This window comes from Tetranychus urticae, chromosome 1 (genome assembly GCF_039701765.1).
Source record: "Tetranychus urticae isolate SD_2017Ah chromosome 1, NJAU_TeUrti_SD_1.0, whole genome shotgun sequence".
Classification (NCBI taxonomy): domain Eukaryota; kingdom Metazoa; phylum Arthropoda; class Arachnida; order Trombidiformes; family Tetranychidae; genus Tetranychus; species Tetranychus urticae.
The window spans coordinates 5,756,531-5,771,923 of NC_142958.1; the positions used below are offsets into that span (position 1 = coordinate 5,756,531).

Genomic DNA, 15,393 nt, shown 5'->3' on the forward strand with positions numbered 1-15,393 from the left:
TTCGACATTGGTTAATTGCTTTCTTGCTTGTTACACTTTGTATTCGTAGGAAAAAATACAGCGATTACATCACACATTTTGATCGCAAGACAAATATCGAGTTGACACCTTTAACAGTTGAATATCTAAACAAGAATCGCTTAATATTTCATATATTTACGTTCATTCACTGTTCAGTTTGCATTTTGTTGGTATATCTTGCTTGGTACAATGCTTCGTTCAAATTCTTACCTTATGTCCCTATCATTTTTATTGGTTTGGCAGCTATTGGTATCCTTTGTTTTCTTGCTTTCCTTCGTTTCTTCATTGAAGCCTGCCTTTACATTCATACCTGTTTCATGCGAGTTGAACACTCAATAAACACATTGAACAACTCGACAAATGCCTTGTCTATTAATGACATTCGGCAAGTTCGTCGATTGTATTGCTTTGCAGTTGAAACGACAGAAAAGTTAAATTATTTATTCATGCCAGTTATAGCTTTTTATTTTGTGATGGGTACCGTTAAAAGTCATTTCTCGATTGTACATGTAATCAGTGATCCATCGATTGTTACTTTAGGAACCAGTTTAATGGAATTCGCAAATTTTATCCTCGTAACATATCACATGATTTATGTAAACCATCTCTCAACCAGAATTTATCAATCAGTTTATTCACTTACATATAAAACTGATTCATTCTTTGCCAATAAAGAGGTAATTATAAAATTTAATAATTTCTATAAACTCATCTTCAATTTTCTTTGTTTATTTATCAAATCCAGGTTCATCTTTTCCTCACTCGTATTGAACGTGGTGATGTTGGCTTCACGTTCCTGGACCTGTTTTTTATCACACCAACTTATGTTACTACACTGGCTACAATATCATTGACTATTGCTCTGGCAACACCAGCACTGATCAAATAACTTCGGCAATAAGTTTCACTTTATTTCGCTTCTTAAAATCGCACTTGTAATGCATGTATGGTATTTAAATATTTCAACTTAACCAGGAAAATGTCATTCAGAAAGATAGTCTTAATTTCTTGCTGAATAATGAATTTATATTTCTGATTTTAAAATTTTTACAGCCTGACAACGGAGACCTTCTTTGCAATCAACTAACTTTGTGGTACGTAGTAATGTTTCGAGAATTAGATAAAATATTCTGTATCAATTTCAATGCAGCATGTTTCAAAGAGTTTGTGTCAAAGGATTTTGAATGAAAAATCCGATAAATCCACAGCATGCAAGGAGTTGAAATGGAATGAAAAAATGTTTTAGTTGAACCTCAACAAGAGATAGTAACTCCGTTGACTGTACGTTTAAAGCATAGGATAATGAGAAAGCGTTACTTAATCAAGATCAATGAAGAAAAATTTTCGAATTCAATGAACCATATAAATTGTATTTGTCGCAAATCTGTTAATAAAATTGTTATTGTAACCGAAGAAACAATCAATTGAAAATTCAAATGAATCCAGAACAAAAATTTGATCGAATGTCAAATTGATTGATCATTATTGTAATTAAATCTATTCATGTTTTTCTTGAACATTGTGATTGATTGAGTTACTGATTCTTAAAAATTCATTTTCAGTTTAAACTCTTTGTTACAATTTAAATCAAAAACATAAACTTTTCTTTATTCATATTTTATCTGACGCATTTGATTATTGATTAGTCTACATTGAAATGAGCCAATCAGGAGTAAGATATTGGTTAGTAACAACAGTCCATAACTGATTTAATCGTAAATCTTTAGATTCATTTCGTCAGTTTGACTCTAATCAAATAGTTATTGTTAGTAGGAATGAAAGCTCAAATTGAGATCTCAGATTGAGATACTTAAATAGTTTATTGAGAAAATGAAAGTAAAGTAAAGGTCAAAAGGTACTTGTTTATATACCCAGGAAAAAGAGGGACACAACGAGGACTCAAAGAGTAAACAAAAGGATTAGTTCAAATAGGTCATAGCCTAAGGTCAGAGGGTGAGAGGTCAAGGACGGGTGTACCCATTAACACTCCCACTCACTCGTCTTGACAACTCCTATATTATCCCGACAATGATTGAAAGCCTCCGAACAGAGTGGCTTGGTTAGAAAATCTGCGGCTTGATCCTTGCTCGGTACATATTCCACCATGAGTTGACCACTTTCCTTAGCGTCCCTAATGAAGTGATAGCGCACATCGATATGTTTAGTCCTTCGATGTAAAACGGGGTTGTCAACCAACTTGATAGCCCCTTGATTATCGCAAAGCATTTTAGTTGGGATCTCTTGTTGAGATCTCAATTCTTTTAGCAACTGACGACTCCATATAATTTCCTTAGAACATTCCGCCATCGCCATATATTCAGCCTCAGTGGTACTCTGGGCTACTGTCTTTTGGGATCTCGAAGCCCAAGAGATCGGTCCATTGCTGAGCATGAGTACATATCCAGTTGTTGATCTTCTGGTCAAGGTATCCGAAGCGTAATCGGAATCACAATATGCAGTCAGATGTAATGATCCTGATCGCATGAATGATATTCCGTAATCTTTTGTTAGCTGTAGATATCTCATGATTCTTTTTACTGCAGTCCAATGGCTAGTTGAGTAGTTACAACAAAACTGAGAACATTTTGAGACGGCAAACATTATATCAGGACGTGTTGTTACGGCTAGGTACATGAGAGCTCCCACTGCTTCCTGATATGGCTTATCCTGAGCTTCATTTACTTCTGGAAGCTCTAACTTGTGGTTAACATCACTCGGAGTCAACACAGGCTTGCATTGATCCATCTTGAATCTGGCCAGTATCTTCCGTATGTATCGTTGAGAGCTCAATCTGAGCTCTCCTTTCGAGATATCATATTTAACTTCCATACCAAGGAAAGCCTTTGCATCGCCGAACGTCATCTCGAAGTGAGATCTCAAGAAATTTATTATTTTACCAGCTTGCTCCTTTTTAGTCGTACACAATAATCCATCATCAACGTAGAGAGCCAAAATAGAGAAACTAGATTCTCTAGTCGAAACAAAGATGCCATGATCTGCTTCAAGTCTTTCGAAACCAAACGCATTCAAAAATGATGTGAATTTAAGATTCCACTGACGCGGAGCTTGTTTCAGTCCGTACAATCCCTTGTGTAGTCGACAAACTTTGTTTGGATCCTCGATAAAGCCAGGAGGTTGCTCCATATAAATTTCTTCTAACAGATCTCCATAGAGAAAAGCAGTCTTCACGTCAAATTGTGAGATCTCCATTCCATAATGAGAAGCTACGGCCAACACAGTCCTTATGGATTCATATCTTACAACTGGTGCAAATGTTTCATTGAAGTCTTGGCCTGGTACCTGAGAGTATCCTTTTGCAACAAGTCTAGCTCGATATCGCTCCACAGTACCATCTGGCTTTTCTTTTATTTTGAAGATCCATCTACATTTAACTTTGGATTTTCCACACGGAAGATCGACGAGCGTCCAAGTCTTGTTTTTGTTTAAAGCTGAGATCTCATCTTCCATAGCTGCAAGCCATTCTTTGGAATCCTCGCTCTCCAGAGCCTCTTCGAAGGTAGTCGGTTCATCTCGAACCATGGTCAGTATTCGCTTACATTGTTCACGATCTCGGAGGTCATACCTTGAAATCTCGTTTTGAGATCTCGCTATCTCATTTCGAGACCTCGCGATCTCCTTTCGAGATCTCGCAGTTTTATTTTGAGATCCCGGAATCTCAATTTGGGATCTCGGAGTCTCGTTTTGAGATCTCGCTTCCCGAAACTCAGTTTGTGAGCTTACTTCTTGAACCTCATTACCAGCAATTACTTCTGTAAGCTCAGTAGAAGAAATTTCTTCTGAAATCTCATTTTGAGATCTTACTTCTGGGATCTCGATCTCCACAGTCTTAACACCGTCTTGGTCTTCTATTAAAGATGGGTCTCTAGCATCGTTGAATTTAACATGACGAACAATCTCAACTCGGTTCGACTCACTGAAGTACACTCTAAAATTTTTGCAAGTCTCGGTGAATCCTACGAGAATTCCTTTACGACTCTTTGGGTCCCATTTCTTCCTTCTTTCCTTCGGTACCAGTGCATAAGCTTCTGTTCCAAACGGTCTTAGATGAGAAATGTCAGGCTTCTTACCAAACCAAATTTCATAAGGAGTTGACTCTGAGATCTCACCAGTGAGAGCTCGATTAGAGCAATACACAGCAGTGTTGAGAGCTTCGGCCCAGAGCTTCTTAGGCAGATTCTTAGCATGGATCATAGATCTTGCTAGATCAACCAGCGTTCTTATTTCTCTTTCAGCAGCTCCATTCTGTTCATGGACATATGGAACGCTGAATTCATGTTGAACCAAGAACTTGTCTGTGATACTTTTAACATCCTTATTTTGATACTCGAGTCCATTGTCCGTACGCAGAACCTTAACATCATTTCCAGTCTCAATTTTAATGTCTTTAAAAACACGAGGTAGAACGTTTGAGATCTCATTCTTATGTTTGAGCGTAAAAACCTTTCTGTAGGTACTATGCCTGCATTTGAAGATAGCAGCATAGAGTGCACCACCAATTGAAGGCACTTCCATTGGTCCCACTACATCACTGCTTATATGTGACCCCACTGTCATCGGTTTTGACTCGCATGTATCAAGATGAAGCTTAACTTGCTTTCCTAGGGTGCATCCATGGCAAAAGAACTTTTCTTTCTGGATACTGATATTTTGAAACTTTGGTATCAGTCCAACGTGAGCCATCTTTATTATCCTATCGACACCGATATGACCCATCCGTTCATGCCAGTCTTTCAATGAATTACCCTTTGATTGATTCACCAAGATCTTTGAGATCTCATTCAAGGGTTGGATGCACAATCTGAACAAGTTGCTGTGCTCATTCTTCCGACCAATTACGACAATATTATTATTCTGAGATCTCACTACGAGATCTCTACCTTTAGCAACTACCTCCAGTCCTCGCCTTGTGATTTGGCCCATCGATATCAAATGAGGGACTGATAGTCTCGGTACGTGCCTAACTTCCAGTAATCTGTTAGGTTTCCACTCTTTTCCATTGAATGTTTTGACTTGAACATCACCAATACCAATTGCTTCCACTAAGTTACCGTCACCTACTTCGAATCTTTCAGGCTCAGAAAGAGTCCTGTATGAAGCGAATAATTCTCTATCTCGAACAAAATGATTTGAAGCACCAGAGTCCATGATCCAACCAGAGTCACTTGGATATTTCTCAAAGTGAGATCCAACACTTAAGATCTCACTGTGAGATCTCACTTCTGAGATCTCATTGCGAGATCTCACCATGAAACCACCATTTTGATTATCATCGTTTCGCTTTCTAGGCTTCTTACAATTCCTTTTTAGATGACCAACTTCACCACAATTATAACACTTGAATGTCCACTTCTTGAATTTCTTCTTGTTTAGCACTAGAGCTTCACCTTGAGATCTCACGGCACCATCATTTACTATATCCCGCTCATGAATCAGCAATTGAGCCTGTAGATCATCCAATTTCAAGTTGAGACCACTAAGAGCCGCCAATCGCCACGAGGTCCGGAAGGAGTCGTAAGACTTCGGCAAGTCGTTGATAATTTTTGCCATCACAGTCTCTTTTGAAGGCTCTTGGTCCAAATCTTTCATCTGCTTGATTAAAGTTGAGATCTCACTGATGTAAGCACTAACCGACATATCGGGTTGAAATTTCAACTCGTGAAAAGCTTGAGCACACAAGTATTTATTGTTCAATGTTGTCTTCTCTCGATAGTTTATCAGAGATTTCCACATTTCATGCGATGTTGCACATGACCGAATGAGAGCATGATGCTCTTCGTCCAAAGTAACCGAAATAATACTTCGGGCACTAGCGTCTTTCATTCTCCATTGTTTAATTTTATCATCACCTTCCGTTGGTTTCAAATCAATACCTAACACCGTATCAATAAGATCCTTGGATTCCAAAACAGCAGATATCTCGTACTTCCAGCGTTGGAAAGACGAAGCAGTCAAGGTAGCGACATGAACATTACTTTTCTCCATTTTTGAGAATCACAAAATATATCAAAGGTATAGAAACTAACAAGTGAAAAATTAAACTTCTAAACAGCGACAACTATTTAAAACAAGAGAGCTGGGCCCATAACCTGTTAGTAGGAATGAAAGCTCAAATTGAGATCTCAGATTGAGATACTTAAATAGTTTATTGAGAAAATGAAAGTAAAGTAAAGGTCAAAAGGTACTTGTTTATATACCCAGGAAAAAGAGGGACACAACGAGGACTCAAAGAGTAAACAAAAGGATTAGTTCAAATAGGTCATAGCCTAAGGTCAGAGGGTGAGAGGTCAAGGACGGGTGTACCCATTAACAGTTATATCTTAACTAAATCCAAGTGAATATTAGATAAAATTAAACCAAAATGAATACATCGAATGAAAATGGATTGAATCACGCTTCAAAAGCTGGAATAATAAATTGGGCGCTTGGGTCTGGTCGAAAGATTGTTATTCTACTCATTGCCCTTGGACTCGCATTGGATAGCACGAACTGGTTCTTTTTTTAACTGGAAATCTGCAAATATTAGGGATCCAGCAAGTTATTTATGCTTTGTTCCTGTTTTCACTGTGCTTTCAAAGAAACAAATACATCGATCTTATCATACATTTTGAATACAATGCTAAACTCCCGTCGAATGATCAATCCTTAGATGCTTACATGAAAAGGAATCGTTACTTTTTTTACTTGATTATGTTTATCAATTTCTTAATCAATACTGCAATGACTATTGTTCCTTTCATCATGGACCTCATAAAATTAAATGTGAGTGCCTTACGCGCCTTTGTATTCAGCTCGTTGCAGATTTCTTTCTTTTGTAATTTTGCTTTATTCCGTTTCTTTATTGAAGCCTGTCTCTACATTCATACCTGTTTCATGCGAGTTGAATGCCAAATAGACGCATTTAACAACTCAACAAACATATTGTCTATTGGTGACATTCGCAAGGTTCGTCGATTGTATTGCATTGCGGTTGAAGCGACAGAAAAGTTCAACTCTCTGTTGTGGCCTGTGATTTCTACTTATTTTGTGTTCTCTCTAGTCAGTGTCCATTTCATTTTCGCTAAGGCAATTGCCGATGCATCTTTTGTTACCATATTGGTCTGTGCTGGATATTTGTCAGTCTTTATTCTCGTAACTTATAACATGATTTATATCAATCATCTTTCAACCAGAATCTATCAATCAGCTTATTCACTTTCATATAAAACAGATTCATTGTTTGCTAAAAAAGAGGTAACTAAAAAGTAATCTTAAGGCATTAGCACTCATCAATTTCAATTTTTCCATCTTTCAGGTTCATCTTTTCCTCCTTCGTATTGAACGCCGTGATGTTGGCTTTACATTTCTGGACCTGTTTGTCATCACACCAACTTGCGCTACTACACTGGCAACAATCTCTTTGACTCTTGCATTAGCAGAACCCACTTTAATCAAGTGACGTTGAGAGCTGTGTTGCGCTTTAGTCTTGTACCTCTTTGAATGTCTTTTTCTAAATGTTCGTAATGTCCAATTAATGTAGCTCAAAACTGAATTTCAAATAAATGATCTTCTCAACTTTAATGTATTGACTAGATTTACTGCAAACAGTGTAGTCTGAGCTTTTGATATGCAATTTCAAATATTTTTAATTTGATGTGTTGATGTTATCGAAAGAAGTTCTTATTTAAAAAGAGTGCAGGCTAAAAGTCGAGCATTCATGTTAAGTTTTGAGTCTTGGTAGGTTTGTAGAAGAATAAAAATTTAGTACATTAGAGCTATTAAATACATTTTGTAAATTCACCGATTGATAGAATCGAGGTCAAAGTTGAAACTTCGATCACCTTTTTTCAATTATTGAAGTAGTCTTACTCAAAATAAGTGTATTTTCTGGTTGGCCATAAGGTTACACCATTTACTTTAATAATTGAACAAAGGCCATCGAAGTTGCAACTTTGACCTCGATTTTCTCAAAAACTGTGGATCAGAAAATTTTTTAAATCGCACGATTAGACTCAGGTTTCATGTCCCTACAAACTAACAGAGTCTAAATTTGAAAGAAATTAATTTTTAACCGTTTTTGCCCATTTGTGTCAATTTGTGCATAAAGTGACAATTGTTTTGGCGCCCTCTATTGATAGAAAATATCCCCAAATTTTGGGACTGGGCCAATCTTCACCAAAAACTATACAGTAAATTTTGATCCCAATAGCAAGCTATTCTGAAGATTGCATCAAAATCGTAATTTTTATTTTTGAGTTATCGTTCCACGAAAAAACGCGAATTCACCTCATATGTCTTCGCTTCGCTCAGACAATTAATAACTATGTATTTATTATTTTTTCAAAGATTTCTATATAACAAGAGTTGATCTTGTTTGAAGTCATTCTTTGATTATTTGATAAGGTTGATATGTACAGTCATAATTGACCGAAATAAGAAAGATTTTCCAGCTACATTTACTCAGCAGTTTCCATTAATTTAATAATTGGCAAAATGTCATCGCTCGCGAATTAGCCATAAACTTCAGGTCAGTTAGCGAAAAATGATCAAATTCCCTGAATCGATCGAAACGTGTCGTTTGTTCAATTATAAAATAATTGGAAACTCAGTGTAAATGTTGATTCTCAATTTAGTTCAACCATTTAATCCAATTAGATTGAGGAGTTGCAAAGTTTAGCTGGTTGCAAGCTGGGAGTTGAAAAGCAGGGAGTTCACATTGGGATAACAAGGTTCGTTGGATAAAGGGAATAGAAAAGATGAAAATGATAATAAAGAACATGATGAAGATGATGAAGATGAAAAGATGAAGGGAAATGAGAAGCAAATGTATACTTACTATGGTTAACAACCAGAGAATCACAGTTTAGTTCAATTATATCCGGTGCTGATGATTTACTTTGCTCTTTAAGATTGATTATTGCCAATCGCTTTGCCTCTTTTATTGAAACATCTTTCATTTGGCAGCTTTAACAATCCAATCCAATCAGCAAAACAAAATCATGGTCATCATGAAAATTAATCAAATGTAGAGCAGAAAGAAGATGAAAGAAGATGAAAACAACCCAATTTTCGACTTATTTTTCTTTTCTTCTCGTGGCTTCATCATTCTTAACAAAAAACATTGTCTCGATACATTTTCATTCTCCATGCAATATCAACTTGTGTCATTCAGTCTCGCCATTCAGTTTATCATGTAAATGTTTCCATAACTGCTTCTCATTAGCTTCATTATTCATGTTTACTTTGGATTTAGCAAAGTTATCTAATGATCTATATTTAAACGTTTTAACCAACTTTTCGTTGCTCCTTATCAATGAATTTATTCATGAATTATCCAGAGATTTCAAATCTTCTCCTCTCAGCTTTGCTCAATTGTTGAAACTGATCAACAAGTTTATCAATTTGATCTCTTTTTTCTCAAGTTGACACGAATCAAAATAATATTAACATGATAATCTATCATCAATGTTTACAATTCTCAAGAGCATTTCATTGTTATCTCATGAATTATTGTCACACATTTTGACATGAAAAGATATCGTTACATAAAGAAAGGTGAGAAACGAAAAGATGAAAGTCTAATATTGAATGCAATGCGTTGCCATAAATTTCAAGGTAAAAATATCTTAACATTTACTTACTCATCTGGAGTTGTTGTACTGATTGTTTCACTTTGAGCCATGTTTGAATCAATATCCGATTTCTTGTCCTCACTTTCACCTGCTTTCCAACCCTTCAACTTAAGCCAAACAAGTAATATCAAGATAATTAGTCCACTGAGAACCACAAGGCAGGCAATATAAGGAAAGGGTTCCTCGATCAATTCATCTGTAAAGGGTAAACCAAATAAAAAGGAAATCATTTTTAATGTTGATCTCTTTATTCAAGTAAATTGGTTGTAACATTTGTAATTAGAGTCAAAGAATCTTTCGAACTAAAGACTGCAAATTACGGTGACAGTCTAACGGTAGCATCCAAGGCGTAAATAGCCAGACTTTTGTACAAGTAATATTTGTTCAAGAGCATCTTTTTAAAAATATCAACGATCAACCATTGAAAATAACATGAAATGCATTGTAATAGCTAAATGTTATTGAAACTAGTCCTGGAGCTGCTTGTTGGTCAATATTTGTCAGCTAATGCAAGCATTCTCTAGCTAAAGAGTAGTTAATTTGGTAGGAAAACCCGTTAACAAGTACTAGTAGTACAATAGAAATATCATTAATATTAAATAACGACTTATTAACCAGACTAATAATGGATAATATGATATGCAAACCAAGCTCTATAAAGAATCGAATTGAATAGAAGAGTGTGAAGATACACAAATGATTGATTGATTTCCTGTGATTTAGTTGACCAGAATTATTGAGTTATTGATCTGATGATACGTGGACTGGTGATTCGTGACTATGTAGATGCGCTCTTCATAGAGTTAATGCTCACTTTAGCAAGTTAAATTTTCTGTATAAATAATGATCTCTGCCATGATTGGTGCCTAATTGAAAGTAATCTTGAGTGCAACATCATGAATCAAGTAGCTACTATCAATGGCCGTGTTTCTTGTTCCAAACCACGCGGCGTATACGCTACGATGCTTCGATTTGATGGAAAGAAAAGTAATCTGATACATTTTCTACTGATAATCGCAGCAATTTACACAGTTTTAGCATCTGGTATACAAAACAGAACCCAATTAGAATGGTATGAAACTTGCTTTCAACGTTTAACTTTAACTTTACATGGTATTTGGCTTTTAATGGTACGTTTCAAACGGTGGCAATATATTGAGTTGATCGAAATATTTGAAAGTCAAACTAGATGTAACCTCGACAGTTCGCAAGCTCATCGTCATTTCGTCAAGATTCGAACAACTTTTTACTATTTTTGTGCTTTTATTGCGTTTAGTGTTATGTTCATGATATATTATCATCCAGTAATGACTTTCCTCGATTCCAATGACTATTTTCAACTTGTGAAAAGTTTACTTTTAAAATCCCTCACTGCAATTACTGTAGTCAGTTATCTATCATATTTACAATTTATTGTTGAGTCATGTCTCCATATTCATGCATGCTGGTTTGCTGTTATTGAACGCATTCATTCACTTAAAAAGACTGACAGTCGTTCTTTAACCAGCGATGAAATTCTTGAAGTGCGATCAATGTACAGTATAGCTGCTGTCGTTACAGAAAAAATGGATTCATTCCTAAGATTACCAATATTTTATTTTTGCTCATTATACATCATTACGTATTTCATTTTGCTTGTCCAGTTTTGGCACAAGCCAAATATAGTTGGATTTCTTCGTCTCGCAATTCGATTTGCTAACTTGTTTCTTGTCATCTGGAATATGACATATATTCATTATCTTTCAACTCAATGTTTCCATGATGTCTATTCACTCTCATATGAAAAGCACTCTTCGCAAGTCAACGACGAGGTAATAAACTCTGCGCTTTATTTAATGTCATTAAACTTGACCACTTTGTCTTTTCATTTTTCCATTAGATTCATCTTTTTCTTGATCGCATCGCACAATCAAATGTTGGCTTTTCATTTTTAAAAGTTTCTTTAATAACTCCGACATTCATCACATCACTTGCTTCTTTGAATCTAACTTTTGTATTGGCCTTACCATCACTGTTTTAAGAATATTTCTTTAACGAATCTAACGTCCGAGTTTTACCTTTTTTATCACTCTCCTTGTCTCTATTTACACTAATCCCATCTAAACCTTAGCTCTGAGAAAGTTCTGTGTATTTTTGTAGTTGTATTTACATTATTTTACTGATGCAAAATTTTCTTTAGAACATGTTCCATCCGGCTTTGAATTGAGCGCGAAATTCGATGTTTTGACATCATATTGCATATGCATTAATAATAGGTAAGTGCGACGTTAGACGAAACTCATAATAACATGATATGCAAATCAAACTCTATAATTTTATTTTTTCTAAGAAATTGAATTGAATAGAACAGTGCTAAGACACACCTAGAGCAAGTGATTGATCGAAAGTCTATCCTTATATGGCCAGTTTTATTTATCGATCTGAAAGCATACGTGGATGCGCTCATCATATAGCTGATGCTCCCTTTTAAGTTTCTGTATAAATAACGATGCTTTCGTGATTTGTTGCTATTATTTAAATGCAATCTTGACTGCAACGTGATGGATCAAGTAATTACTATCGATGGCCATATTTCTTGTTCTAAACCTATCGGTATATATGCCAGAATGCTTCGATTTGAAGGAAAGAAAAGTAATATCATACATCTTCTACTCATATTCGCAATGATTTATTTGGTTTTACGTTCTGGTTTACTCGAAAGAAATAAATTAGAATTGTATGAAACTATCTCCCATCGGGCAACTTTAATTTTACATGTACTCTGGCTATTAACTTTACGCTTAAAACGGTCGAAATATGTAGAGTTGATCGACATATTTGAAAGTCAAACTAGATGTAATATCAACAGTTCAAAAATTTATCGTCATTTCGTTAAGGTTCGAAAAACTTTTTATTGTGTTGGCGTCTTTGTAATGCTTTGTGCTATTTTCATTATTATTTACCATCATATATCGACTTTCCGTAATTCCAACGATTATTTCAAACTTATTATCGATTAACGATTATCTCAAAAGCTTATGTTTCAGTCTAGTCAATTTGATTGCTTATGTAAGTTATCTGACTTATATACAATTTATTGTGGAATCATGTCTCCACATTCATGGATGCTGGCTAACTGTGAATGAGCACATCCACTCGCTCAAAAACATTGATAAGCGTAATTTATCTAGCAACGGAATTCGTAGAGTTCGTTCAATGTACAGCGTTGCTGCTGTAATCACAGAGAAAATGGATTCGTTCCTAAGATTGCCAGTATTTTACTTTTGCTCATTAAACATCATTACATATTTCATTTTACTCGTCCAATTTTGGTATAAGCCAAATATATTTGGATTTTTTCGCATCGCAATTCGATTCGTTGACCTGTCATTTGTCATCTGGAATATAATATATATTCATCATCTTTCAACTCAATGTTTCCATGATGTCTATTCACTTGCATATGAGAAGCGCTCATTGCAAGTCAACAATGAGGTAATTCATTTTCTCGTTTACTTTCATTGAACTTAACCATTTTGTTTTTTCCTTTTCTATTAGATTCATCTTTTTCTCGATCGCATCTCACAATCCAATGTTGGCTTTTCGTTTTTGAAAATTATGCTAATAACACCGACGTTCATCACATCACTCGCTTCTTTAAACCTAACTGTTGCATTATCCTTGCCATCACTGGTTTAAAAAAACATTCTAAGCATCGACAGTCACACTCTAAAAAGTCATGAATTGGTAAAGCTCGATGTATGCCATTGCTGTTTGATTATCGAGAAAATGGATTCATTTTCATTTCGCTTTACATTGCATTTTCCATGTTTTTTGTTCAAGTCTGGTAAAAGAAAGTTACGAAAATCTGACGATAGCAGATATTATTTTGTACAGAACTTGCATAACTTGCAGAACTTACCTGTTATTAAAATGTGTTTAATTGTTCGTTCTTTTAATAAAATCTATTTGCTTGAATTTTCGATTTCTATTTATATTTGAAAGCTTCCACCTCTTTTAAAGGTGTAAAAGAATCGTGTTTCTCTTTTTTTATTTAGTTTTTGTTCTTACCTGAATGTGAACTGTTAGCAACTTGGTTCAACAGCAGTTGAGTTTCACCTTTTAGTGTGATATTTACGGAGGCACTTCGAGTGAATGAATTTTTGGCATAAATAGTTAAACTGTGTTCGCTTATATCCTTTAGACCAGCAAGTGAAACTTTGAATCGAGGCAAACGATCCTCCATGAACAATACCAAAGAACCAGTTTGAATATCATACACTTCAAGACAATAAACCTCAGGTAATGTGGTTGATACGGACGGATCATTGGAACAAGTAACCAAAATTGAGTGATAAGTATCATTTACCAGGCTACAGTCTTTAGGAGTTTGTGGAGTATCTGTAATTAACAAAATAAATTAATATTTTCGTCTTTTTTATTGCCAACATCTTCATCTTTTACGTTTCCATTCCAATTACAACAAATTTATCTGCTAATATAAACATTGATTTAATAATTTATACCAAGCCAACACCAAACTCGTCGAGAGTTTATATAATATTCAATGAATAATAATGAGAATAATTAGATAACAGAAACATTATTTTTTCATTAAAAGGCATCAAAATGAAATGAATCAACACTGTAATTGTTGACAAGACGAAACAATCCAAGTAATTCAATAATCAAATAAGTCTACATTCACAGGTCGAATGTAATAATTTATTCAATTTCATGATTAGAATCGCTTCACTTTAAATGAATTCAATTGCAACATCAAATAATTTATTCAATATTTAACAACTTTTTTCAGCAAAGTAAATGTTGATTTGGTTTTAATCAATAATAGATTGGCCAAGTTACAATAATTTTCACCTTTAACCCTGAAACTGTTTGCAATGAGATTCTGTTTTCACGATAATCGATAAATGAACTGATCATTTATTTGTTTGTTTATTCGCAGCAATTTTCGTGTCGATTGCTTAACCCCCAAGTCTCTTAGCTTAGCGATGGCTTATCGATGCAAAATTAACGCCGATATTTGCATTTATTTTCACTAAATAACTCTAATAATATTAGCAATAAGTTTGAATAGAACTGAATATAAAATAAAATGAAAAGATAAAATGATGATCGATTGATTACTGCAAGTCAAATTGGATTCTTCATTTGTTGTAAACTGAATTTAATTGATCAAGAAATCCGTTGCAATTGGATTGCCATTATTATCAATGCATAATAAAACTATCGATTTCAGTTTATTGAAAACACCAAAAATTAAATTTAAACTTTGCATTTGTTTAGGTTATTGTAAAGAAATCAATTTTACATTATGTTTATTTGTACCAAATGGACAATTGCATTGTCACAATAAAGAACTATTTGGATCATTAAAATAACAATCAATCAATTTGGATCATTCATTAAGCTTAAATGTAAGCGATTTCTCTATTCGAAAAGTTCGATTCTCCATTCACTCCATAATTTTGCACAAGTCCACATGATTAAGCCTGTGCTCAGTTCAAAGGAGCGAATGGTGACGCAAAAACGCTGTTTCAACGCAGAACAAGATTCGTGATAATTTAATAAACAACTTTCCTTTCCATCAAACCTTTCGCATCAATCGAAAAGAATAATAATTCGACTGTCATCAACTTTCTTTGACATTGCTTCTGTTTTTTGACCACTTCCAGTTCCTATTGGTACATTCGGTAAGAAAAATTTCACTCTAAATTGAAAAGAAAAAAGTGTGCAACAGATT

General features: G+C 34.8%; 1 protein-coding gene across 1 annotated transcript in view; it reads right to left on the reverse strand.

Moving 5' to 3' along the window:
* Nucleotides 1-15,393, reverse strand: part of LOC107362291 (protein turtle) — a 123,995-nt gene that overhangs the window by 27,355 nt on the left and 81,247 nt on the right. Inside the window, exons 10-12 of the mRNA XM_089266759.1 lie at nt 13,701-14,030; nt 9,660-9,846; nt 8,855-8,982 (exon numbers count right to left, since the gene is read on the reverse strand). Coding sequence (XP_089122885.1) covers nt 8,855-8,982; nt 9,660-9,846; nt 13,701-14,030 — 645 coding nt within the window. The remainder of the gene's footprint in view (nt 1-8,854; nt 8,983-9,659; nt 9,847-13,700; nt 14,031-15,393) is intronic.